The sequence below is a fragment of the Pelophylax lessonae genome (assembly GCF_965119305.1).
Source record: "Pelophylax lessonae genome assembly, chromosome: 2".
In the NCBI taxonomy this organism is placed as follows: Eukaryota; Metazoa; Chordata; class Amphibia; order Anura; family Ranidae; genus Pelophylax; species Pelophylax lessonae.
In genome coordinates, this window is record NC_138769.1 from 113,879,167 (window position 1) to 113,905,321 (window position 26,155).

At 43.6% G+C, this 26,155-nt stretch overlaps 1 protein-coding gene across 1 annotated transcript in view; it reads right to left on the bottom strand.

Annotated features, from left to right (window-relative positions):
• The window catches only part of AKAP10 (A-kinase anchoring protein 10), a 129,139-nt gene that overhangs the window by 9,804 nt on the left and 93,180 nt on the right, over positions 1-26,155 (bottom strand). The window contains exons 11-14 of the mRNA XM_082247302.1: positions 20,703-20,812; positions 20,461-20,543; positions 9,836-9,888; positions 3,457-3,552 (exon numbers count right to left, since the gene is read on the bottom strand). Coding sequence (XP_082103428.1) covers positions 3,457-3,552; positions 9,836-9,888; positions 20,461-20,543; positions 20,703-20,812 — 342 coding nt within the window. The remainder of the gene's footprint in view (positions 1-3,456; positions 3,553-9,835; positions 9,889-20,460; positions 20,544-20,702; positions 20,813-26,155) is intronic.

Here is a 26,155-nt window from a genome sequence, read left to right on the forward strand (position 1 = left end):
TCTAAACTAGACAATCAGCTTCCTTCTGTTCTTCATGACAACTTTATTTCCTGTTATCTGAATTTGCTAAGCTGTATTTCACTTCCTGAATAGGTTGTTGGTCTTTCTTAGACACAAATTCTAGACCTGCCCATCCCCATCCCTCCTATCCTCTACAGTACACAATTTCTGTCTTCATAGCCTCGTTTAGGCTTACAGCTTCTCCTGAGAGAGAGAAAGAGAGAAAGAGAGAGAGAGAGAGAGAATCACATGACCGGCGCAATATATGAAAGAAATAAGGTACAAAAGAACATTTTTGAACGTTTAGAAGAAGGGATCGACCAATATCGTTTTTTCATCGCCGATACCGATATTTTGATTAGATTGGTCCTTAGGACAGCAGATCCTCCCTGAGAGGACGTCACCAAGGGGCATTGGCGATCAGCCATACCAGATCGGACTACCAAGACCAGCGAGACCAGTCTAGAGCCACTGGAAAGACTGGAATCCCTTCTGCCTGAATCCTGCACAGGAGTCGTAGCAGTTTATGAGGGCTGAACCAAATCAGTCAGCCCACCTTAGAACGCCGGCTACTTACCGAGCTGCTAGGACACTTCTTGTGCCCCCTTGTTAACTGACAGACTACGGCCGTGGCATTGTCCAAATTAATTTGTACCGGACAACCCTGAAGACGATTGTCAAATGAGCCAAACAAAGTCTGATCGCTCGGAGTTCCAGTACACTAAATTGGCAGTCTGGGTTCTTCCAGAGTCCAGACCCCCTGAGCACGTCTGTGCTGAGGATGCCTCCCCACCCAGACACGCTGGCATCCATGGAGACAACCGTCCAGTAAAGGAGGAGAAGGATTTTCACTGTTGAAGTGCCAGAAAGCAAAGCCACCTCTAGAGACCGTGGACCCATTTCACCAGAATCCCTTTAGCAGAGATCTTGTGTGGAACTGTGCAAACAGACCACCTCAAGGGTGGACACCATGAGGCCCAGCACTCGCAAGCAAGCCCGGAGGGATGACTGTCTGCTGAACAACAGAAGCTGAATTGCCTCCCGCAATGTCTGGAGCTTTTCCAGAGAAAGGAACACTCCGGCTGAGGCGGAGTCCAGAGACAGACCCAGATAGGCCATTTTTGTGGACAGAACCAAAGAAGACTCCTAAATGTTCAGGATTCCACCAAACTCCCTTAGAGTTCGCAGAGTAATCACCAGTAGTCCATCAGAGCAGTTGTAGACTCCGCTCGCAGATGGTCCAGGTACCCCAGTACCGTGATGCCCTGCTGACTCAATAAATTCCAGCACCGGGGCTAACGCTCCTGTGAAGACCCAAGGTGCGGAGGCGAGACCAAAGGTCAGTGCCACAAACTGATAATGCTCCCCGTCTATGGTAAAACAGAGGAAGCACTGGTGTGACCAGCACATATTAGAATGTGCAGGTAGGTGTCCTTGATGTCGAAAGAAGCGAGAAGAAACCCCCCGATGTAGGGACGCCACTACCATGTGAATGGACTCCTTGCAGAACTTCTGTACTCGCACAAAGCAGCTTAGTGCCTTGAGTTTCAGAATTGGACGTACCTTGCCTTCCTTCCTGCGGACTGTAAAGAGGTTTCAGTAAAAAAAAAAAAACCTTGAAAATTTTTCGAAGTCGGAACCGGAACAATTACCCTTTGAAACAAGTCTTGCACTGCCCCAAAGAGACCCAGTAAGTGATCTGGGGACAAGTTCAGGTTGGGAGGGAAAAAACCTTTCCAGAGGACAAGACCGAACTCGATCTCGTAGCCTGACCGAAAAACACAGTGGACCCACTTGACCTGTACCATGGAGGTCCATGGATCCCGAAACCAGCTAAGACGTCCCCCCTCCCCAGATACGAGTGAGGGCGCCCCTTCATGCAGAGGCAGCCTTTGTCTGCAGGTCTAGAAGAGCCAGCTTGTGGCTTGCCAGACCAGGTCCTCTTGGAACCTCTGGTGGAGGCCCTGACTTTTGATCCCTAATCTTGAGATGGATTGCTCCCCCAGCCCAACAACCACCACAGGGCGCCCAGAAGACATCCCTGCCCTAGTCACCAACACCCAGGATGGCAGGGAACCCTGCTCGACCCCCAGTTGCGCACCGGGAAATCCGGTCAGCAGCAACTCCAACCAGCTCCCTTAAGAGCATGTGGCAAAGCCACCTCATCACCTCACCCGAGGGGGGAGTGGGCCGAAAGACCAACAGTGACCAAAATTTTAGAGGGGCTGAAAGAGGGGAATTCGGGGGTCCAACCATCCCAAGGAGGAGTCCACATCCACCCCAAAACCCTCAAGGGGTAGTGGGGGGACAGCTACTTATCACACCAGGAACAGGGTGGGCATCGCTCCAGACAGGACACCGCTCCATCATAATGTGGGTGCTCTGTCGGCCAGAAGGAAACGCTGCGACTCAGGCCAAAGCCAGTTCTTATGCGTCCTCGTGAGACGTTTAACTCGCAGGCCAGCCCCCGTCCAGTGGGGCTATGTCGCAGGCCGAGCTGCGGTCTGCATGCGCTCACTGGCCGGACCGTAAGGATCTAGATTATCCAGTTTGTCACCCAGTCCAGCACTTGATTGTAGTTCTCACAGGAACAAAATAATGGGAGGAAAAAAAATTCCATTTAAAATGAAAAAAAAAAAAAAAAAGCCAGGACCAGAGATCCCAGCAAGGAACTAGGTCCTCACTCCTGACTAGGCAGAAAAAAACTGAGTGCCTATAGCTGAGAGTGGGTGTATACCCCCTGGAACTGCCCATAGGCTTAGTCAAGCTTTTTCCTGCCTAGTGTCCTACTACTGTAGGGGGCAGTATAACCCAATCGTTAACAAGAATCAGGAGAGGTGTCCATCAATGAACGAAAAAGAAATATGAATTACATTTTTTGCAATAAACATTTTGCTATGTTTATCCATTAAAAACCCTGCAGGTACAGAAAAATACCAATCGATTCGCCAGAATTGCAGCACCAAATTCTCATATATGAAAGTTGCAGCAGGCCGGCAGCACAGGGAGAGCTATACTAATAGGCCTGAATGAAAGTGTAAATACTAGAGAAAGTAATGAGCATACTTAGGGGGTGACATACATCTCAAGAGATTTTTCTCTTTTTTTTTCATTCCATAGTCCAAAAATAATTTTGCATTTTGTAGTTTTGGTTTAACTCTTACTCACTTCCTGTGCCCTGATTTCCCCTCCCAACACACTGAAATGTCACTGTCAAACTTAAAATCATATTCGTTAAACGAGGTTAGTAGTCTCCAAATACCATCATGAAACTGAGCATTTTTTTATGTTTTTTTATGTTTTGGATAAAGTGAAGCGTGTATTGGAATGTCTGTCAGTTCCAATGACAGTGGTCATAGAAAAAAAAAAAAAGTGAAATCTCCCAAAAGTTGACACAAACAGTTACTTCTGCAATCTATCCAAGTCTGCAAAAAAAAAAAACTGAACTGTACTGACCTTAGTATATTTGTCAGGTGGTAGATTCCACTGTGCCTGCTGCATGACATCATTAACAATCATTTTTGCTATTTTCCAGGCCATTTCTTCTTGGGCCTAGAAAGAGAAAATAGGCAAGTAACACTGGTACATGTATGCCCTAATTTAAAAAAAAAACTATTAGAAAACCCACTGTAACAATCCCCATCAGGGACAGAAAAACACCACTCCTGCATTAAAGAACTATATTTACTCAAGTCCTTACTATAGGACATTTTGGCCAGAATGAAACATTTATGGCGCCTCTGGACATGACTGCACCATCTTGTCTAGTAATTTTCAGCAAGTTCTTTCCCAACTTCAGTTGTGGTCTGCCTCTGCGGCCGTGGCCCACGACGTCACTTCCTGCTTGCGATGACTCCTGGGAGCTGAACATCATCGCTCCCAGGAGTCAATACGCCTGCACCGGCCCCGCTCGTCAGTTCCGGTGCAGGTGTGTCATTCCCTGCTAAACAGCTTCTGGGCATGCCCAGAAGTTTGTAGGGATGACACGCCTGCCCCGAAGGTGACGAGCGGGGCCGATGCAGGGCATTCTGGGACGAAGAAGACACGGAAGAGGACACCGAAGAGGACGCCCTGGCTTCAGCTGCCCACACCTGAGATGGCAGCGCTGGACAAGAAATTTTCAAGGTAAGCATTTCTTCTAAAAGGTAAGTGCGACCTTGGACAGTTCAGAGGCTATCCATTGTGGAATGCACTAGCCCTGATTGTCCAGGGGGTATTTTTTTCTAAAAAAAAAAAACTTTTCCGAGGTTGTAACTCAGGTTTAACTCTAAATTTATGACTTGTAAAAGCTTTTAAAGCATCGGCTATGGACAATTTAGGGTACCCATACTTTGGGCGTGCACAGTTTTAAGGCTTGACATGTTTGGTATCTATTTACTCAAGTGAGAAATTAAATTAATGCTGCGCTATGGTGGTGCTAGAGTGTAACTCAAAGTGCTGCTGTGCAAAAAATCACAAGGATTCTTTAGTATTATATTTTAAAATTTTAAATTTAAACAATAATTTGTATTGTCACATCTATTTACTCAACACAACCTTACCTGTTAAATTTTTTACAAAATAATTGGGCATTGTTTTGTGTGCGCCAAAATTAAATTTAGAGTACTTTTTACAGAAAATACAGGTTTAATAATTTATTGTTATTATGACATAAAAAAAATTACAACTCAAGGTCCCTACTTTCACAAAATATATAATGTTTTTTCAGTATTCAAGTGTTTGTAAAAGCAATTAAAAAAAAAAACATGGTTACAATGCAATACGACACTCGAGTGACCATTCTTTATCTGCTGGATGTGCCGACGTCACATCCAAGATAGCAGCGCACAGCAGTCTCAGTTTTTGGATGTCTAGACCAGCATTTTTCAACCGGGGTGCCTTGAGGTTTATTCAGGGGTGCCTTGGCAAAATGCCTAAAAATTATATACAAGCCAACAGGTTCATCAAGCCTGCCTTTTAGTTACACAAAGCTACAGGTTTTCATTATGCACCATTTCAACTTTCTCAACACTGGCATCTTAACAACCAATTACATCATCAGTTAATAAGAATGATGTCTGTTGCCTCCATCCTTGTTTGACCCTCCTGTACCCCTTTTCCTCAGCACTAGGGTGACATTACCTGACTGATGGAGAGAAACTGAGGGAGAAGAAAAACACTGGAATACTAGTCAGTACCAGTGTGCAAAAGTGTCCTACCTGTGGATGTTGCTGCATTGTTAATAGCTATTAGAAAAGTTTTTTACATTTTAGAATGTGGTTCCTAGAGACGGTCCATAATTTTAACCACTTCTGGACTGCTCACACCTACGTCGCTGGATTCCTTCCTGCCTCGGTGGCGCGCACGCGCCACCACAGGCTCGCTCCCACTGTGTACAGACAACAGCGGGAGTCGGGCCGGAGGAGGAGAGACGGCAATCACCGTCTCTCTTCCCCGATCGTCGGGGAAAGAGTGAAAAAATCCGCCCGCTTGTGTAAACAAAGCGGGCGGATCTTCTCTGTGACAGACAGGGACAGTTTGCAGGATTCAGGATAGCTGGACCTGCGATCTCTGTCTCTGTCACAGAACTCCCTCCCCCCATACACGTTAGTAAGCATGAGGCACACATTTAACCCCTTGATCACCAACAGTGTTAACCCCTTCCCTGCCAGTGTCATTACAGTAACAGTGCATATTTTTAGCACTGATTACTGTAGTAATGTCACTGGTCCCCCCAAAAGTGTCAAAAATGTCATTTAGGGGTCTAATCTGTCCCCCGCAATGTCACAGTCCCGCATAAAAACGCAGATCGCCGCCATTACTAGAAAAAAAAAAAAAAAGACAAATCTTTCCCGTAGTTAGTAACTTTTGCGCAAACCAATCAAAATACGGTTATTGAGATTTTTTTACCAAAAATATGGAGCAGAAAACAAATTGGCCTAAAAATGTTAAAAAATTTTGATTTGTAAATTTTTTGGGGGGAATGTTCTATATCAGAATGTGAAAAATTGTTATTTTTTTTTTTTCAAAATTGTCGCTCTCTTTTTTAAAAATTAAAAAAATCGCACAGGTGATCAAATACCACCAAAAGCAAGCTCCATTTGTGGGGAAAAAAAGGATGCAAATTTAATTTGGGTACAGCGTCGCACAACCGCGCAATTGTCCGTAAAGTAATGCAGTGCCGAATCGCAAAATATGGCCTGCTCAGGAAGGGGGTAAAATCTCCTGGTCTTAAAGTCGTTAAAAATATGCTCAATGAGAATTTTTTTGTCAGACATGTAGCTAAATACATTTTGGCCTAAATATATGACAAAATTGAATATATTGGATATTTTTTAAGTGTCAAAGTAGAAAATGTTAATTTTTCGCAAAATTATCGCTTTTTTTATTAATATCGCAAAAAATAAAAAGCGCAGAGGTGATCAAATACCACCAAAAGAAAGCTCTGTTTGTGGGAAAAAAAGGACGTAAATTTTGTTTGGGTACAGCATTGCATGACCGCGCAATTGTCAGTTAAAGTCACGCAGTGCCAAGTTGAAAAAAGTGGCCTGGTCATTAAGCAGGAAAATCCTCCGGTCTTAAAGTGGTTAAAGGGTGCCTAAACTGAAATAAGGTTGAGAAACACTGGTTTAGACAAAGGATATTTTTTGGTACAGATAAAGAACAGTGATATACTTTATAATACACTATGATGTTGTAATAAATGTATTGATTAAATACAAAATGGTTGGGTGGCAGGGTCTCTTAAATCCGACCCCAAACATGGCCATGCAGCTGCATTTAAAAAAAAAAAAAAAATGCATCACAATGTGATGTACTTGCTTTTGGACTCTGGAGCAGGCAAAGCTCTATTCATTTTTAATGACTGGCATTGAAAAAGTAATGGAGCTACGGAACTGAATGAAAATTGAGGTGTGCAGTTTCTTAACATCTTTAGAGGCCAGTTCACTCCACAAAAACACACTTCAGATCCGCTCTGGAAGCATGCACATTTTTATTGTGATGATTTCCAGAATAGTTTTTTTTGGGGTTTCCAGATGCTTTATTCCTGTTTTTTTCACTCTGAGGTCTAGTGCGTTTTTGATGCGTTTATCTGCTACAGTACAATCCAGTGCAGGAAAAATTAAGCATGTTCTACTTTTTTTTTTCTGGAACTGGCATGCACCAGAAACTATATAACCTACTATCCATGTGTTGTTGATGCAGAAAAGAATTGCACTGGACTGCATGTGGTGTGAATTAGCCCTAAATGCCACTCTCTAGTGTTCGCCTGACAACAGATTAGTAACAGCCAAACAGGATGTAAATACAAAGCAAAGCCATGCAGGACTTGTCTTCAGTAAAAGTGACCTATCATATTGTAATTTTTTTCGGACGCTTAAGGACAGATCTTGTGTTAGGCTCAAGCCGAAGCAATGTGGGAGAAGAAAACGCCTATGACAGGCAGACACTGCATGCTGTATACACTTCCATTAAGAATGTCCATGTTCATCTGTTCTTCGTATCGCTCAAAAATTTACAGACCATACCCTCTCGTTAGACCCAGCCCTCTTTCTCCTCCACCATCATGAATTTCCACGGGCATCCTATCGCAAATCATTACTTCCGCTCCTGTTTACGGCGGCGAAGAGTTGCATTCCCCCGCTCTGGAAACAGAGTCAGCCTCCTACGGTGGCGATGTGGCTCCGCAAGGTTGCCTGTCTCAATGAAATGGAGGATCTGGTTGCCACTGAGCACGGTACCAGGGACAAATTTATGAAACGCTGGTATTACTGGCATGACTTCACGTTTACGACGGAATACAAAGACCTGCTTGCCTAAGCAGTGACCGTGGAGGTTGGTCGAGCCTCCCCGCCCCTTCCCTTCCCTTCCCCCCCCCGCCTTTCTTCTGCTTTATTCAACCTGCCCCTCTGCTATCTCCTCTTGTCTACCTTTCTTTTTGTGTTTAATACTGTGTCTGGTGTTCACTTTCTGCACTCCCATGTGTATTTTGACCTGGATATTAGCGACTGGCCAGACGACACCTTCATATCACGGGTATTCGGTTGTCTGGGTCTGCATTCAGTTCTCTCCCCAAGAGGGCATGCCTGTGCCAGACCCCTTGGTACCTATCCTGGGCTCTGGGACTCTGGGGTGGTACGTCCCGTCCCCCTGATACCGGCCCACAGTTGGATGCCGGTGGGGCGGGTGGACTTCCCTAGATATGCCCGACGAGCTCCTATGTCAACCGTTAGTCATCGCACCTTCTACCATTGGAGTCCCCGGATAAAATATGTATCTGACAGGGTTTTCAATGCAATCCTATTTTTGCACCATTGCTCAATGTTAGAGATACGGTATCTGCTGTGAAAATGGACCACTGCTATCTTTCTCGTGATTGTACTTTTTATATTCATGTCCATTGGTGTTTTACTGTATGCCTTCCTGTTTTCATGTTTTATTAAATAAACAAAGAATTTAAAAAAAAAGAATGTCCATGTTTGATTGGAGTGTACTCCATTTGGGCCTCATTCACCCCATGTGCAGATGTGCGTTTTTCTGCACGTGTTCTGCAAGACCAAAAAAAACACACAAGCGTTCTCTATGTGCCCTGTTCACATCACAACACTACTATCATGTGCAGTTTTTTTTTTTAAAGCGCAGAAATCTGCAACATGTATGCAGTTTGCCTCACAGAAAAAAAAAAATAAAAATTACGCAACATCAACATTGTGGAGTGAATAGGGCACATAGAAAATATTTTTTTTCTTTGTGTTCTTGCAGACCCACATAATAAATATGTGAGTCTTTGAACATGGTGTGAACAAACGCATACAAATCAAATCTGTGCATTTTTTCCCATCAGTTTTTATGCACGTAAGGTGTGAACAAGGCGTTAAAAAGTTTGTAAACCTAAAAAAATAAATAAATAAATAAAAATAAAAAAAATATCTGTCCCTTTAAAGCATGATATAAAGCAAAGAGCTTTTAAAATGTCAGTTGGCTCTTTCTATGTTGTGCAATATCTGGTTGATCTTGCCTGTTCCTGTGCTCATCTGTGTGTATTGACCATATCATGGCTGTTGATCCATGACAGCATGGTCAGATTATGTGCCTCTGTCATCCAGTTCTCTCCCCAGCGTCTCTGCATCTCCCCCTCCCCCTCTTCCGTAGTCTCTGTGTGAACTGTTAAATTAATCTCTTCCACGCCCCTCCCCTCCTGCCTTGAGTAATACTATTCTCTGCAGCTGCTCCAGTGCTTGTAAAAAACATCTATTTGATCCACAGTTTTAGGTCTATGTTTTACGCACCTGTGTGTGTTTTCTTAAAATTATAATACTACATCTTTGCACAGGGCTTCCGTGCAGTCACGTGTTTTCCATCTGCCAAACATCAGAAGAGAATCTCAGCCCCTCCCACTATAGTCTCTTAGATCGGTAAAGGAAATAGAGGGAGGACACATGACTGCACAGCAGCACTGTGCACAGAATTTTAAAATGATAATGCTAAAGAAAATACACACTCTGCACTAAATATGGATCTATAACCGAGAGCATCACAGTAATTACAACCACTTTGAAGTCTTCAAGCCATGTGAGAAACATCAATCTGTCATTTGACAAACCCCTCACTGCTTTGTCAGAATTGCAGGGAAAAAATGTTAATGCCATGTGGGAAACTGCAGTATTTAAAAACAAGATAACAAGAATGAATAGTGACTAAATGTGACAGCACCCCCTCCCATTCCCAAAATACTCTGGCTGCTTTGAGGAGACAAAAATAACTTCAACGTAGAAAGCTGATGGTTCAACTACTTGTACAAATACCTGCACAAAAATACATATCAAGCCTGTGTTCCATGCATGAGAATATTCACCTCATCTGTACTTCCCTGTACCCATTTCTTCATAGCTTGTGAGAACATTGAACCTAGACAAAAAAGAAATACGTTAACTTTATCATCATTTCATGCTAAAACGCTTCCTGGCTGTTACATTGACCCAGTCATTTCAATTTTGCATGTTCTGATTAGCATGCTTGTTCAAGCTCAGTAAACAAACATAATTGAATCCATGGTGGCAGCAACTAGCATAATTTGAAAAATGTCAGCCTCCAGTATGGGCATCCTTTAGTTGTACAAAACTTGAGGGTCAGTCAACCCAAAAAGTGATATTTCAATGGTAGGCTGAGCCACCTGCCAACTTCTTGTATTTCCCAGGAACTACAAAGACAAGATTCCCCACCCACCCTGGAGATTTTCTGCTTCTAATGCAATAGTAATTAAAATAAAAAAATAATTTAAAAAGTAAAACAAATATATTATAAAGGAATACAAAAAAAATGAGAAACCTATAGAAGGTTTACATTTTTCAGGATCTACATTTTCTCCACGTTTTATATCCCATATCATCTAAGGCCTTTGCAATCCAAGTTCACCTATAAAAAGCTAGTCATACTATAACTTAGGAGGAACAGTTGCTATTACCGTTTAGCTTGCTGGATTTAGGACAGGGAAACACTAGTCCTCACCTGCTATTGTGTGGTGCTGTGCTTCTGGTGTGAACCTGTGCCTGTAAAAAGGCATGAGCTACCTTCAGGCATACCTGCCCTCAATTTTTCTTTTTTTCTATACAGGTGCATCTCAAAAAAATTAGAATATCTTTCCCAAACTATTGACAAACTTCTTCCTATTAAATCCTTATTAAAGTTGCAGATCAACTTCACCAAATCCCGGGCACTTAACATCTCCCTTCCGCTAAACACAGTTTCACACTGTCGGAATATTTTCCCCTTTGGCTGGGAACCTCATGCCATAACTTACTTTGGCATTAAACTCCCATCAAAATGATCAAAACTTTACCCTAGCAATTTCCAACCACTTTTGAAATCCAAATCCAACAAGACCTGCAGAAATGGTACACAGGTCCCTTCTCATAATTTAGCAGAGCCTCCATAATTAAGATGAATATCCTTCCTAGAGTTCTGTACCTCCTCCAAACAATCCCCATCAAACTATCATCAACCTTTTTCTCCTCTTACAAGCATGTTTATACCCAATTTATATGGCACTAAAAACATTCAAAGCTTAGCTATGACAAACTCAAACTGTAAACTAAAGGGAGGTATAGGCCTCCCTGACATACATAGGTACTACTGGGCCTGCAAGCTAACCAGGATAATTGATTGGCATGTTCATCATAGAACTCATTGAGGTCTCTCCCATGGATTGGGTCTCATCATTACCCACAAGACAAGGCAGAACATCCCTTAATAGGCCTCACACGCAATATTTTTCAGGCTGCCTGTAAGAAATTAAATCTGTCCTCTTTCCCTTCACCCCTTTTAAGCAAAATCTTGATTTCTCCCCTGGCCTCGCAGATTCATTTCTCTCCAAACTCGGACCTGACATTCCCAATCGCACTGAAAACTTTTTTGATAAAGGGTCCTTCTTAACTTATTATGCCCTTATCCTCTCAACTACCATGGCTGATCTATTTACAAATTAGGCACTTTTTAACTAGCACCAAACCTTTCTCAGTTTTGCACAGGGTGCATACCCAGTTTGAAGCAATATGCACCAAGACAGAACCCTAAAGTCTCCTAAGCTCTGACTTACATACAATAATGTTCCCCTCTTGTGACCCTAAAAAGAATAAAGCTAGCCAACAATGGGAGGGTAAACTCTCGTTGGACCTGACCATAGAGGAGTGGGAACGTATCTACTCCCACATTCACAAAGGCTCGATTAACGTATTCGCTCAGGAGAACGGGTTGAAAATCTATCCAAATTGGTACAGAACACCTGATAAACTACACAATATCTACCCTAACATTTCACACCTATGTTGGCGCTGTAAAAAAGAACCTGGCTCACTCTTCATAGTTACATAGTTTGTAAGGTCGAAAAAAAGACACCAGTCCATCCAGTTCAACCTATGATGTGTGTGTGTGTTTGCTGTTAACCGTACATTGTATACCCCTGTATGTTGTGGTCTTTAAGGTGCCCATCTAATAGTTTTTTGAAACTATCGATGCTCCCTGCTGATACGACTGCTTGTGGAAGAGAATTCCACATCCTTACTGCTGACAGTGAAGAACCCTCTACGTATTTTAAGGTTAAACAGTTTTTCCTCAAGTTTTAGCGAGTGGCCACGTGTCTTATTGTATTCCCTTTCTCTGCCGACACATTCTATGTTTCTGAAAAGTTTGTTCCTTATGCTAGGATGGATGTTCAGATATGCAGCCTTTCTGGACTGAGGTTCATCAACTTATTTCTAGCTTCACAATCTATACTCCTAGACGACTACACCCCTGGCCAATTCCCCTATACCTAATGAACGCAGCCAAAATTTTATTATTACACTGGAAAAAAAGAAATCCCCCAACCATTGATAAATGGATTCTGAGAGTTCAGAAAATAGCAGAGAAGGAGGACCTTGTCCACCAGACCAGAGAAGCCCCATCTAAATTTTACAAAACTTGGGCTTGTTGTATGAATTTCGTGGATTCTGAGGATTTCTCCAGGTACTTGTTCAAAAAAGCAAGGTTTGCATTCAGTTTTTGTTACACAGAGATTTCGTTGTTTTCTTTAGTTGACATATGCTTGGATTATTGGCCTTTTTATATACATATGCCACAGCACACAAGATATCTACATACAGTATTTGAACATCTCTTCTGGTTCTGTTAAACCATGCTGTACTTCATGTATTAAGCGGCTGCGACTGCCACTGTTAATCCTGTTACATGTCTTTTTTGAAAATCAAACTTCTTGGAAGGAGAAAAATTAGTGTATCATTAAAAAGTAAAAATATTTCAGTAATTCAATTCAAAAAGTGAAACTAATAATATATAGATTCATTACACACATGGTGATAGGTTTCAAGCACTCCTTTATTTTAATTTTGATGATTATGGCTTACAGCTAGTGAAAACCCAGAATTCAGTATCTCAGAAAATTATACTATTGTGAAAAAGTTCAATATTGTAGACTTATGATGTCACACTCTGGGCAGCCAATTAACTAAAAACACCTGTAAAGGTTTCCTGAGCCTTTAAATGATCTCCCAGTCTGGTTAAGTAGGTTACACAATCATGGGAAAGACTGCTGACTTGACAGATGTCCAGAAGACAGTCATTGACACCTTCCACAAAGAGGGAAAAGTCACAAAAGGTCATTGCTAAAGAAGCTGGCTGTTCACAGAGTGCTGTACCCAAGCATATTATTAGAATGTTTAGTGGAAGGAAAAAGTGTGGTAGAAAAAGGTGCACAAGCAACAGGGATAACCACAGCCTTGAGAGTATTGTGAAGCAAATGCCATTTAAGAATTTGAAGAGACTCACAAGGAGTGGGCTAGGGCTGGTGTCAGTGCTGCAAGGGCCACCACACTCAGATGTTGCCAGGACATGGGCTATAACTGTTGCATGCCTTGTATCAATCCACTCTTGAACCAGAGACAACCTCAGAAGCGTTTTACCTGGGCTAAAGGGAAAAAGGACTGGACTGATGCTCAGCGGTCCCATTTCATTTGGAAATCAAGGTCCTGGAGTCTGGAGGAAGACTGGAGAGGCCCAGAATCTATGTTGCATGAAGTCTAGTGTAAAGTTCTCACAATCTGAGGATTTGTGTAGCCATGTTTTCTCTTGGTGTTGGTCCGCTGTGTTTTATCAAGTCCAAAGTCAGCGCAGGCCTCTATCAGAAAATCCTAGAGCACTTCATGCTTCTCTCTACTGACCAGCCTTATGGAGATGCTGATTTCATTTTCCAGCAGGACTTGGCACCTGCCCACATTGCCAAAAGTACCAATATCTGGTTTAATGAACATGGTATCACTGTGCTTAATGGGACAGCAAACTTGCCTGACCTAAACCCCATAGAGAATCTGTGGGCTATTGTCAAGAGAACAGTGAGAGACACCAGACCCAACAAAGCAGATAAGCTAAAAGCCACAATCAAAAGCAACCTGGGATTCCATAACACCTTAGCAGTGCCACAGACTCATCACTTCCATGCCACGCTGCATTGACGCAGTAATTCGTGCAAAAGGAGCCCCAACCAACTATTGAGTGCATACTATACTGTACAAGGACAAACTTTTCAGTAAGGCAACATTTCAGAATTAAAAATCCTCATGTGATATTCTGATTTTCTGAGAAACTGAATTTCGGGTTTTTACTAGCTGTGAGCCATATTCATCAAAATAAAAAGAAAGAAATGCTTGAAATATATCACTCTGTGTGTAATGAATCTATAACACACACATATACATTCTAATATGAGTCTCACTTTTTGAATTGAATTACTGAAATAAAAATGGATTTTTGTAAAATCTTACCGTAAAATCCTTTTCTCTTAGCTCATTGACAGACGTAGTCCTCAGTGATACAGCACCTTCGGGTTATGTTGCCTCCACAGGAGTAGGAATAGACAGGAAATGAAAAATGCTCCGGCCACACCCCAGGGGCAGTCCCCGAGGGTATATCCTCTCTCTCTCTGCCACAGCAAATCAGTTATGTCACAAAAGCAGTGCTTAGAGAATTTAACCCAACCCAACTCAAAAACAGAGGGGCGGGTACTACGTCTGTCAATGAGCTAAGAGAAAAGGATTTTACGGTAAGATTTTACAAAAATCCATTTTTCTCTATCGCTCATTGACAGACGTAGTCCTCGGTGATACAGCACCTTCGGGAAGTCCCAGAGCAGTATCACAAATGAGGGGTGGGAAAATGGAAATCAAATCCAAATCTAGAAGGGCCAACCGGTGCCAACTAGAAGTTTACAATGCTCATCCTTAATGATGAGACTCAACAAAAAAATTCTCAAACAGAAAAAAACCCTCGAGGTAGACCACCGGTCTCCTCAAATTGCGGCCTGCAAAACCTTGCGGCCAAATGAGGCATCCGCCGATGCCATCACATCAATTTTATAAAATTTTGTAAAGGTATGTACCGACGACCAGGTGGCCGCTTTACATACCTGGACCACTGACGCCTGATGGCGAAAGGCCCAGGAAGTACTGAGCGCTCGAGTGAAGTGCGCCCTAACAGGGAACGGAGGATTCCGACCCTTAATAGAATAAGCCTGTACCACCGTCTGACTGATCCATGTAGATATGGTCGCGGCAGACACAGGCAACCCCCTTCAAGGGCTATCCGTGATCACAAAAAGTGAGTCCGTCTTACGAAAACCACTTTAGGAAGGAAGGATGGATTCGGAAGAAGAACCACCTTATCCCTATGAACCACCAGATCTGGGGAACGACAGGATAATGCGGCCAGTTCTGACACCCTGCGTACAGAAGTAATGGCCACCAAGAAGGCCACCTTCTGGGAATGTAAGCAAGGGAATCTCCCTAATATCTTCAAAGAGAAGTTTCTGAAGAACCGACCACACTAAATTAAGATACCAGGCGGTAAGGGTGCGCACACTGGCGGAGCCAGATGTCGCACCCCCTGGATGAAATTCCGCACCAAGGAATGATTAGCCAAAGGTTTCTTGAAAGAAGATTGCTAACGCCGAAAACCTGACCCTTGATCGTGCTCAAGGATAGTTTCTGCTCAACCCCTTGTTGCAGACAGACCAAAATTCGGGTCACCGAATAGGTCTGTGGGGGAAATCCAATAGATTCACACCATGCAATATAAGACTTCCATGTGCTGGAAGTCGCTTTCCTTGCTTTAACTGGAGGTAGGAATAACTGAAGCTGACACTCCCTTGTCCTTCAGTACCTGGGTCTCAATGGCCAGGCCATTAAGCCAGCGACTGTAAAGCAAGATGGAAGATCGGTCCCTGAGACCGCAAATCCTCCCTGAGAGGAAGTCTCCAAGGAGTGTCCGCGACTAGCCTCGCCAAGTCGGCGTACCAGGCTCGACGAGGTCAATCCGGAATTTCCAGAATAACTGGAATTCCCTCCACCTCTATCCTGCGAAGAAGTTCCCGCAGCAACTTGAGAGGATGGAAGGCATGCCGTAGCTGATACTGCCCCCACGGGGCGATCAGCGTTTCTGCTGCGTCCGCTAGAGGATTGTGGCGCGAGCTACAAACCTCCGCACCTTCCTGTTAGGCCAAGGTGCCAACAGATCCACATCCGGGATGTCCCAATGAAGGGACAGCTAGGGAAAAACCTCTGGATGAAGAGGCCATATGCGATTGGATCCGAATCGGGCTGCTCTAGAGCTGCTCGATCCAGTAAATTAGACAAAATCTGATCGCTCTCAGTTCCGATACCCTTATTGGTAATCTGGATACTATCGGAAGAAATGACTTCCCCTGGTTGAGCATCGGAGACTTCCTGGTCCGCTCGCTCAACCGGATTCGATTGTCCAGGGAATCGGAATTCTGATTCCATTAAGAATCTCCTTCAGGAGAATTCGGGTATGAGACTGGGTATACGGTACTGCCTCTAAGAAGGCCACCATCAGTCCCAGCCAATTGACGGTCAGCAACATCCGAATCGTTGACTGAACCTTCTGGAGTTTCTCAGCAAGGAGAAAGTCTCTTGCCCAGGATGTATCCAACCTTAGGCCCAGATAGTTCAGTCTCCTGGTGGGAACCAGGGATGATCTTTGGGAAAGCGAAAAAACGCTGATGTCCTGCGATGATGGGGATATAAAGATAGGCATCCTATATGTCTATGGACGCCAGGAAATCTCTTTGATGCAGGGAGGCCACCACTGTACGGATGGACTCTATTTCTTCCCAAGTCCAGATTTGGACGCACCTTGCCCTCTTTCCTGGGCATTGTGAATAGGTTCGAATAGAACCCCTGAAACCGTTCAATGTTAGAAGGGAAGAATCGCACCGGTGGAAGTGATCGAAACTCGATCCTGTGTCCTCCAGAAACCGGTGAAAACATCCCCCCCCCACCCCAGGGGCGCATCAGGCTATATTCTTCAGGCTTGGCTGAGCCGGACTCTTTGTTTACCCGACCAGCGCCCTTTGAAACCCCTCTAAAGGGGCTTTGGAGGGTTTCGCCTTATCGCCCGCCCTCGCGGAACGAACAACTCTATATGAGCAGAAAAGGAAGGTCCTCGTTAGTTACGAGGTCTTTTTATCCTAACAGTCTGTGGCAAGACAGCAGGTGGTACCGTCTATCCTATAAAGAGGAATTCCTCAAACGGATAGCACCTAGCCATGCGTTTGGAAATAACAGGGGTTCGTTTCTAAACGACCCCATTTGGGTAAAGGAAAATCCTTCGCCCTTTTGGTAGGCTAACAAGTACCAAAAAAGGAATCTCAGTTTCAGCTACCTCTGCCGGTGTAACCTCAAGACTAAAGGTTTCCCGGACGGACACAACTAGTGCATCCACCACTCTTGTGCTATGGCGGAGGCAGAAACGTGCTCCTCACTGCTGAGGAGATATTACCTGAGACAACAGCCCCCTAAGAGGGACCTGCAACTGCATTGACCAGTTCTGAATCCGTATCTGAAGTATCTGATAAACAATAGGGGTAGGCGGGGGTCGCTTCTTGATCCCCGTCCCTGACAGGCCACCTCCACCCGGGATACCAAAGACTCCAAAACTGCCGATAATGCATTAAAAACAAGTGGGGTACTGAAGGGTCCTGCGGCCACCTTGAGGGGATTAGGTGGGGATACCTATGCGGCAGGGTCAATGATTATACAAGACACTTGCCAGCGACAAAAAATGACAAAGTAAAAAAAAAAAACTTTTTTTTTTTTTTTTTGTGTCCCCCAGTCGCAACAGCGCCCCTCAGTGTTACCTGCCTTTTTGGACCCCACAGCGAGAGAGACAGACCCCAAGGCTCATCCCTGATGCACAGAAGTTTTCATCAGCTTGCTCAGTGCTTGTCTTGTTACAGACAGGAAGTCTTTGGCCCTATTTCCTGGGTAAAAGAGGCGGCTCCGCCCCTTAACACGCCTGCCGGCTCCTCCCCCTGGCTCCATGAGGTGTTTGAGTCACCTCAAACATGGCCGCCCCCATGCTGGAGACACGAGGCTACACCAAAATGGCGGCCTCGTGCGATCTACATGTCTGCAGAAGGATCTTGGCCTCACAACCCTTCACCCTCATGGTGGTCAGCGTGGTCGGAGGTACCGGACCCTAGCGGGCCGTATGCGGTCCGTGGCCGTCGGGAGGCATCTGCTTAGCTGGAGGAATGATCTGGAATGCAGTATACATGTATAGACATCGCCCTGTGGCTACTGACAGGTAGGATACCTTATACTATCACAGTAAAGTTCTAGTACTGCCACTGACTACAATCATTTACACATTTTTACAATTAGATTGTCAGCTCCCAAACCAAGCCTCCTGGCTTCTTGTACACAAAAATCACACTCAATTAGGGGGATCTGTGACATGTTGTAGGATAGAGGGGAACCCATCCTTACCATTACAGAGAGGGGCCCGCGTTCACCACAAGACCCGTCAGGGGGAAAGGGGGATCATACTACTCACCATACCGGAACCAGGCGGGCGCCAACTCCTGACAGTACCCCTCTCCACCGAGGTAGGAGGGCTGTCGACCAATACGGGCGCCGTGACTCATGGTCTTTGGCGTTTCAGCGAGACGTTTAACTCGCAGGGTCAGTCCCCGTCCAGTGGGACTATGTCGCGGCCGACCCAGCGCGGAGCTATGGCCTGCACGCGCTCGTAGGCTGAACTGGGGTGACCACTGGATCTCAACATCCCGCCCGTCGCCCAGTTCAGCTTTCTTGCTTGAAGATCTCACAGGAACACTGGAGAAAAAAAGCTGTCTTAAAAAATTATTTTCTAAGAAAAAAATCCTGCCAGGACCGAAGATCCCAGCAAGGTATCTAGGTCCTTACTCCTGACTAGACAGAAAAAAACTGATTTGCTGTGGCAGAGAGAGAGAGGATATACCCTCGGGGACTGCCCCTGGGGTGTGGCCAGAGCATTTTTCATTTCCTGTCTAGTCCTACTCCTGTGGAGGCAACATAACCCGAAGGTGCTGTATCACCGAGGACTACGTCTGTCAATGAGCGATAGAGAAACTAAGATATTCTAATTTTCTAAAATGCACCAGTATATGCTCCAAAATGGGGGCTTCAAATTTGGGATAGGGACCACACTACACAGAGGGACCTTGACAGTGTGGCATCCATATGTATTTGCAAATCCATGCAACCAAAACCACTGTATTAAGTTTAACATTTTTCTTGTTGTTGGGCTAGCTGGTGTGCTGGGAAATGTTTGTTTTGTTTGTTCTGTGGAAATACCTTTCAATGTGCACCTACTATTAAAAGCTTGTTATGAATTGAAACGGTTGCCACTATTGTTTAGATTTTGCAATACAAATTCCACATCAAAAAAGAGAACCAAGAAGCAACATGCTTTGCAAGGATAATGGATCACTTTTGTTTTAAACACAACTGTTATCTCAATTGACAATGACTTTTGCTTATGTAGCACCCTCCTAGGTGCTAGCAAAACCATAAGGGAGGCCCTGTCTGCTTATCAGGGGGGCCTAATTGTTCAGCTAGGCTGTCATGTGTTTCCAGGTGTGCCTGTTGAGCTTGGGGAGTCTCCCCACTGTGTCCAATGAGGGCTCTCATTGGACAGTGGAGGAAATCTGGCCAATAGCACACCAGAGCTTGTATTTACCCCAGAGGGCAGAATCTGCCGCAGTGCATCCTGGGAGGGGATATAAGTCTGAGGGGAGCACATGACAGGGCGTCTTTGGCGGGAAGCAGAGTCCCAGGAGGAGGGTGATGGCTGTCTCTCCTCCTGTCAGCATCAGCAAAGGTGTCCTTGGCGGTTGGCCTAGAGGACAGAAGGTTGAACTGAGCTGCAGAGAGGGATCCAGTGTGCTGTGGACCCAGTGGAGCTGCTGGGGCAGAAGTTTCCAGAAAAGCAGTGTCGTGAGTACTGTAAACTGCCCAGGGGTCTGCCTAGGATAGGGGACCACTCCAGGTCAGAGGGGATCCAGGAGCCAGCTAACCAGGAGGAGGCTTAGAAAGGGGGTGCCAGAGTCTAAGCCCTGAAGAGAAGTGTGTGTAAAGAGGGCGCCGGTGCGGGCCCTAAAGTGTTAGGCGTTGCAGCAGATGTACAAGTAGCTACCTCAAAGGAAAGTGTTAAGGGAGCTTCTACAAGGACTTTGTGCCACAGGAAAGTGACAGGAGTCAGTTCAGTTTTAACAGACCGCAAGTCAGCGTTCATTAGCGCCAACTGGCGTTGACTGGCATTCAGCCAGCCTCAAGTCAGCGTCAGCAGGCACTTTTTCAGTTGTCCCCCTAATATTGTGCATAGTTGAGCCAGAAGAGTATCCCACTCATCCCTTCTCCTATCCAAGTTCTCAATAAACCTAAAACCACAAAGATACTGGACTGATTCTTGTCTCGGTGCTCACAATTGGAGAATATGCCTAATTGTGCGGCTGTTGCTAGCGGTAACCCTGGCGGACCCATATCCAGCAAAACGGCTGAGAATCCTGCTACACTTATAAAGGAAACACTAATGATTCAATGAGATGTTGCAGAGTTTGGTAACGTAGTTGCGAAAGTGGCAGACATTTACCTTTAGATTTTTTCACATCAGGCTCCGGTTCAGACTCTCTGATGAACTGACCCAGGTCACTAACTGTACCAAAAGTCATTTTCCTGCAAGTAAAAAGACCCATAGAAAGAATGAACAAAAAAAAATTAAAAAAAATAAGCAACACCATCTGGATTGCCAATCTATATGCAATATAATCAGTTTACCAGGAAGAGCTCTTTTTTTTTTTTTTTTCTTCCAATACTGCAGTTCAGTATTCTTACCCTGCATATGCCCGTTGATAAAGTGACTCGGGATCCAGGCTTGCAGCATCAACAGTTATTGCTTCATCAAAATTTTTCAAAATTTTTACATTGCTTTTTTTGACAGCGACCTGAAATGACAGTAAATATGTTAGTATCATTCATAAAAAGAACTGACTAAAAGTATGGTTCTTTCACATTTGTTTAGATGTAGATGACAAAGGCCCTTCATGCCATAAGAATGCTTTTTGTAGAAATCTTATGCTAGATTATATGAAGGAGTATACAGTGCCTTGCAAAAGTATTTGGCCCCCTTGAACTTTGCGACCTTTTGCCACATTTCAGACTTCAAACATAAAGAAATAAAACTGTAATTTTTTGTGAAGAATCAACAACAAGTGGGACACAATCATGAAGTGGAACGAAATTTATTGGATATTTCAAACTTTAACAAATAAAAGACTGAAAAATTGGGCGTGCAAAATTATTCAGCCCCTTTACTTTCAGTGCAGCAAACTCTCTCCAGAAGTTCAGTGAGGATCTCTGAATGATCCAATGTTGACCTATATAATAATGATGATAAATAGAATCCACCTGTGTGTAATCAAGTCTCCGTATAAATGCACCTGTACTGTGATAGTCTCAGAAGTCAGTTTAAAGCACAGAGAGCATCATGAAGAACAAGGAACACACCAGGCAGGTCCGATATACTGTTGTGGAGAAGTTTAAAGCCAGATTTGGATACAAAAAGATTTCCCAAGCTTTAAACATCCCAAGGAGCACTGTGCAAGCGATAATATTGAAATGGAAGGAGAATCAGACCACTGCAAATCTACGAAGACCTGGCCGTCCCTCTAAACTTTCAGCTCATACAAGGAGAAGACTGATCAGAGATACAGCCAAGAGGCCCATGATCACTCTGGATGAACTGCAGAGATCTACAGCTGAGGTGGGAGACTCTGTCCATAGGACAACAATCAGTCGTATACTGCACAAATCTGACCTTTATGGAAGAGTGGCAAGAAGAAAGCCATTTCTTAAAGATATCCATAAAAAGCGTCATTTAAATTTTGCCACAAGCCACCTGGAGACATACCAAACATGTGGAAGAAGGTGCTCTGGTCAGATGAAACCAAAATCAAACTTTTTGGAAACAATGCAAAACGTTATGTTTGGCGTAAAAGCAACACAGCTCATCACCCTGAACACACCATCCGCACTGTCAAACATGGTGGTGGCAGCATCATGGTTTGGGTATTCTTCAGCAGGGACAGGGAATATGGTTAAAATTGATGGGAAGATGGATGGAGCCAAATACAGGACCATTATGGAAGAAAACCTGATGGAGTCTGCAAAAGACCTGAGACTGGGACAGAGATTTGTCTTCCAACAAGACAATGATCCAAAACATAAAACAAAATCTACAATGGAATGGTTCACAAATAAACATATCCAGGTGTTAGAATGGCCAAGTCAAAGTCCAGACCTGAATCCAATCGAGAATCTGTGGAAAGAACTGAAAACTGCTGTTCACAAACGCTCTCCATCCAACCTCACTGAGCTCAAGCTGTTTTGCAAGGAGGAATGGGCAAAAATTTCAGTCTCTCCATGTGCAAAACTGAGACATACCCCAAGCGACTTACAGCTGTAATCACAGCAAAAGGTGGCGCTACAAAGTATTAACTTAAGGGGGATGAATAATTTTGCACGCCCAATTTTTCAGTTTTTTATTTGTAAAAAATTTTTGAAATATGCAATACATTTCGTTCCACTTCATGATTGTGTCCCACTTGTTGATTCTTCACAAAAAATTACAGTTTAATATCTTTAGGTTTGAAACCTGAAATGTGGCAAAAGGTCGCAAAGTTCAAGGGGGCCGAATACTTTCGCAAGGCACTGTAGCTACCTTCTTGGGCAGTTACAAACATTAGGCTGGTTCATTGAAATAAAATTGTGAAAAAAAAAAAAAAAAGTTTGAAGGTTACATTTTAGAGAGGGGAAAACGATAGGGAAAATATCTATTCTTAATGGTTCACACCTAATTTGGTTAATGCATCAACAAAAAAAATAAATAAAAAAAAGCACTTTAAGCACAAGGCAACATTCACTTAAAAACTGGATTTTTGTCCTACTGTAAAATCCTTTTCTCTGATGTTCATTGATGGAAACAGCTCCCTATCTTCTTTGAACCTTGGGTTATGCTGCTCTCCATAGGAGTAGGACACTAGGCGGGAAAAAAATTGACTACGCCCATAGGGCCGTCATAGGGGGTATACTCCCACTTCCTGTCATAGGACTTCAGTTTTGTAACAAGCAGTGTCAGAAGAATACATAACCCAACTCAACAGAGGGGTGGGTGCTGTGTCAGCCAATGAATATCAGAGAAAGGGATTTTCAGTAAGACAAAAATCCAGGTTTCTCTTTTGTTCATTGATGGAAACAGCTCCATATCTTCTTTGACCCTTGGGACATCCCAAGCGCCATTTGGGCGGGAAGGACACATGGGGGGTCTACCAACCCGAGGAGGAACCTGCGTCCACCCTGAGCATTTACCAGAGGGAAGGGGAGGGGGACACTACTCGCCACACCTTGGAACTGGGCAAGCAACACTCTGGGCAGATCACCATAACAGCTTGGAATGGGGGTGCTGCGGGCCAGAGATACGTTGCGACTCAGGTCGTGACCAGGGCTATGCGTCCCCAAGAAACTCGCCAGTCACCCCCCCGTCCAGTGGGGCTATGTCGCAGCCAACCTAGTGCAGAGCTGCAGTCGGGTCTCGCTCGCTGGCCTGGACTGGAAAGACTAAGAATCTAGCAGTTGATTGTAATTCTCACTGGAACACACTTGATTGTAGTTTAGAAAATAATAAAATAAAAAATTTCCGTTTAAAAAAGAATAATGCTAGGACCAGAGATCCCAGCAAGGAACTAGGTCGTTACTCCTGACTAGGCAGAAAACAACTGGAGTCCTAAAGCAGGAAGTGGGAGTATACCCCCTAGGACGGCCCTATGGGAGTAGTCAATTTTTTTTCTGCCTAGTGAACTACTCCTATGGAGAATAGCAAAACCCACAGGTCAAAGAAAATATGGAGCTGTGTCTGTCAATGAATGAAAGAGAAATGAACATTACTACTGTGTATAGATGTGAAAATACCCTCAGTGCCCCTTTCATACCATCCCAATACGCAGTCACTATAGGTTTCACCACACCCATGCTGAAGCACACCACAATGTATACAGCATGCTCTGCCTAAAAAAAGGTGAATTGAGTTTTTGGCCAATGCCTTAAGTTATTGCATTAACCTCCCTGAAAGTTTGATTATGTCAGTATTTTTTAAAGTCAAAGCGGTACATTGTTTTGGATGGAAATCTGTTGTTTTATATTGGAGGCCTATAATTCTTAGGAATAAAACAGAAAAAGTGAATAAAATGTATTAATAAATTAAATGACTTAAAAAAAATATTAATAAATATAAATATAAAAGGAATAAAACTGTAAAAGTACAGGCTAGAGACAAAACTGAGGTGAAATAGTTTGATAGTAATCCTAACAGATTACAATGTACCATATCATATTTTGCGTACTTCTTTTTCTTCAAATTTTCCACACGGTTACGCCCCCCCCTGCGTCGCGGCGCTCGCAGGGAAGGGAATATGGAAGACGGATGCCAGCGTTCTATCAGAATACTTCTACCTATCAGATTCTGCAACCGGAAGTGATGTTAGGAAAGAAAAAAAAAAAAAAATGACTGCGCATGCGCCATGCTTTCCAACATGGCCACTATCCATTCCAATAGCTTTCCTGATGTGACAGAAAACAAAGCAGCTGTGGACATCTTCTTACACCCACGCAAGTCTTGAAATTTAGACCTTATAGACTGAATAACATTATTGCAATATAGTAAATATAGCAAGTACCCTTCGGGTACAAGGTGGCGACGTCCATCTTGGTACACCCTGCACAGCTCAGCGACAAACTGATTATTATAGTGAAACAGACTATTTCACTCGGTGGCGGTGAAATAGTCTATTTCAGTATTACTGCAAAAATAAGTCTGAAAGTCAAGAGTTGCTTGGCTGCAAGAACATATCTGCTGCTGCTTTGTGTTCTGTTACATTAGGAAAGCTATTGAAACGCATAGTGCCCATGTTGGTACGCATGGCGCATGCGCAGTTTGTTTTTCCGGGAGATCGTAGGGACAAGGCAAGTATCACTACAGGGTAATCCTGAGCGTGGCTCGGGGTTACCGCTTTTGGTGCTGAAAATTAACCCCCGAGCCACACTCGGGATTACCGCCACGGTGTTTAATGCACTACATGTTATCATGCATAATATTGAAAAGTATTGTACATTATTGGACTGCAAAGACCTGAAGGAACCTATATGATTCAAATGAACTGAAGTTCTCTTGAATCTTGCTCCTGAGCAGCTGAAAGATTTCCAAGTATAGCTATACTGAAGAAGCCACTCCACCCAACTGTATAAACAGAGCAGTCAAGGCACTCTCTTTAATCAGACCCAGAGGTAGTATGTCACAAAATACCAAACACTGTTCGCTCTTAATTTCAGACATCAGTAATTGATAAGGATCACCACAGAATACAGACCAGAGGCTGTGACCTATTTCCAGAAACGCTAACCCTGTACCTGCAGTATGTGCTAAAAGTCTCTCTAGCCTTCCAAACTTTAACACCCAAAGGCATGCCTTGGGCTTAACTACATCAGCTAGAGATACTCATTTAGATACTAATGGGACACCCATCATACTTCACTCTCCCTTCATAATAACCATGTGAATTAAGTCTTTTTGTATCATTTTTGGGCCTGAAAGTGCCATTTTCTTTATGCTCTACTCCTTGTTAACTCCGTAATTTACTAGTTACACTCATCAGTAAGCCTAAACTGCAAAACTTCAATAAATGCGCTGGAAAAGAAAAATTCTCTCTAGTCTTAGTCGCAGGTATGATATGTAAAACTTCTGGCATTTAGAGATTCCATCTTTGTGCAGTAAAGCATAAAATATAAAGTTTTCTGTTTGGGAAGAAGTAATGTATTAAACTAAGTTTTAACACAATTCCTTTCAGCCATATGTTACTTTTTACTTGCTCGCTCATTTCATGTTTTACAATATTACAAGTTTGCTTCTTATTTATTCTCCACTAAAAGGACTGAAACACAGACACTGCAAATATTCTGTAAATCTTTGTGTACCATCTGAATGAAGTATAAATGCCAGTAAGCATGTAAAAAGAGTTAAAAATTTAAGCAAAAGTAGTCGCATAAGCTATGGTGCACAAGCTAGCAAAAACTGGATTTTTGTCTTATCGTAAAATCTTTTTCTCTGTTATTCATTGAAGGACACAGCTCCATATCTTCTTTGACCCTTGGGTTATGCTGCTCTCCTTGGGAGTAGGACACTAGGTGGAAACGAAATGACTACGCCTATAGGGCAGTCCCAGGGTGTATGCTCCCAC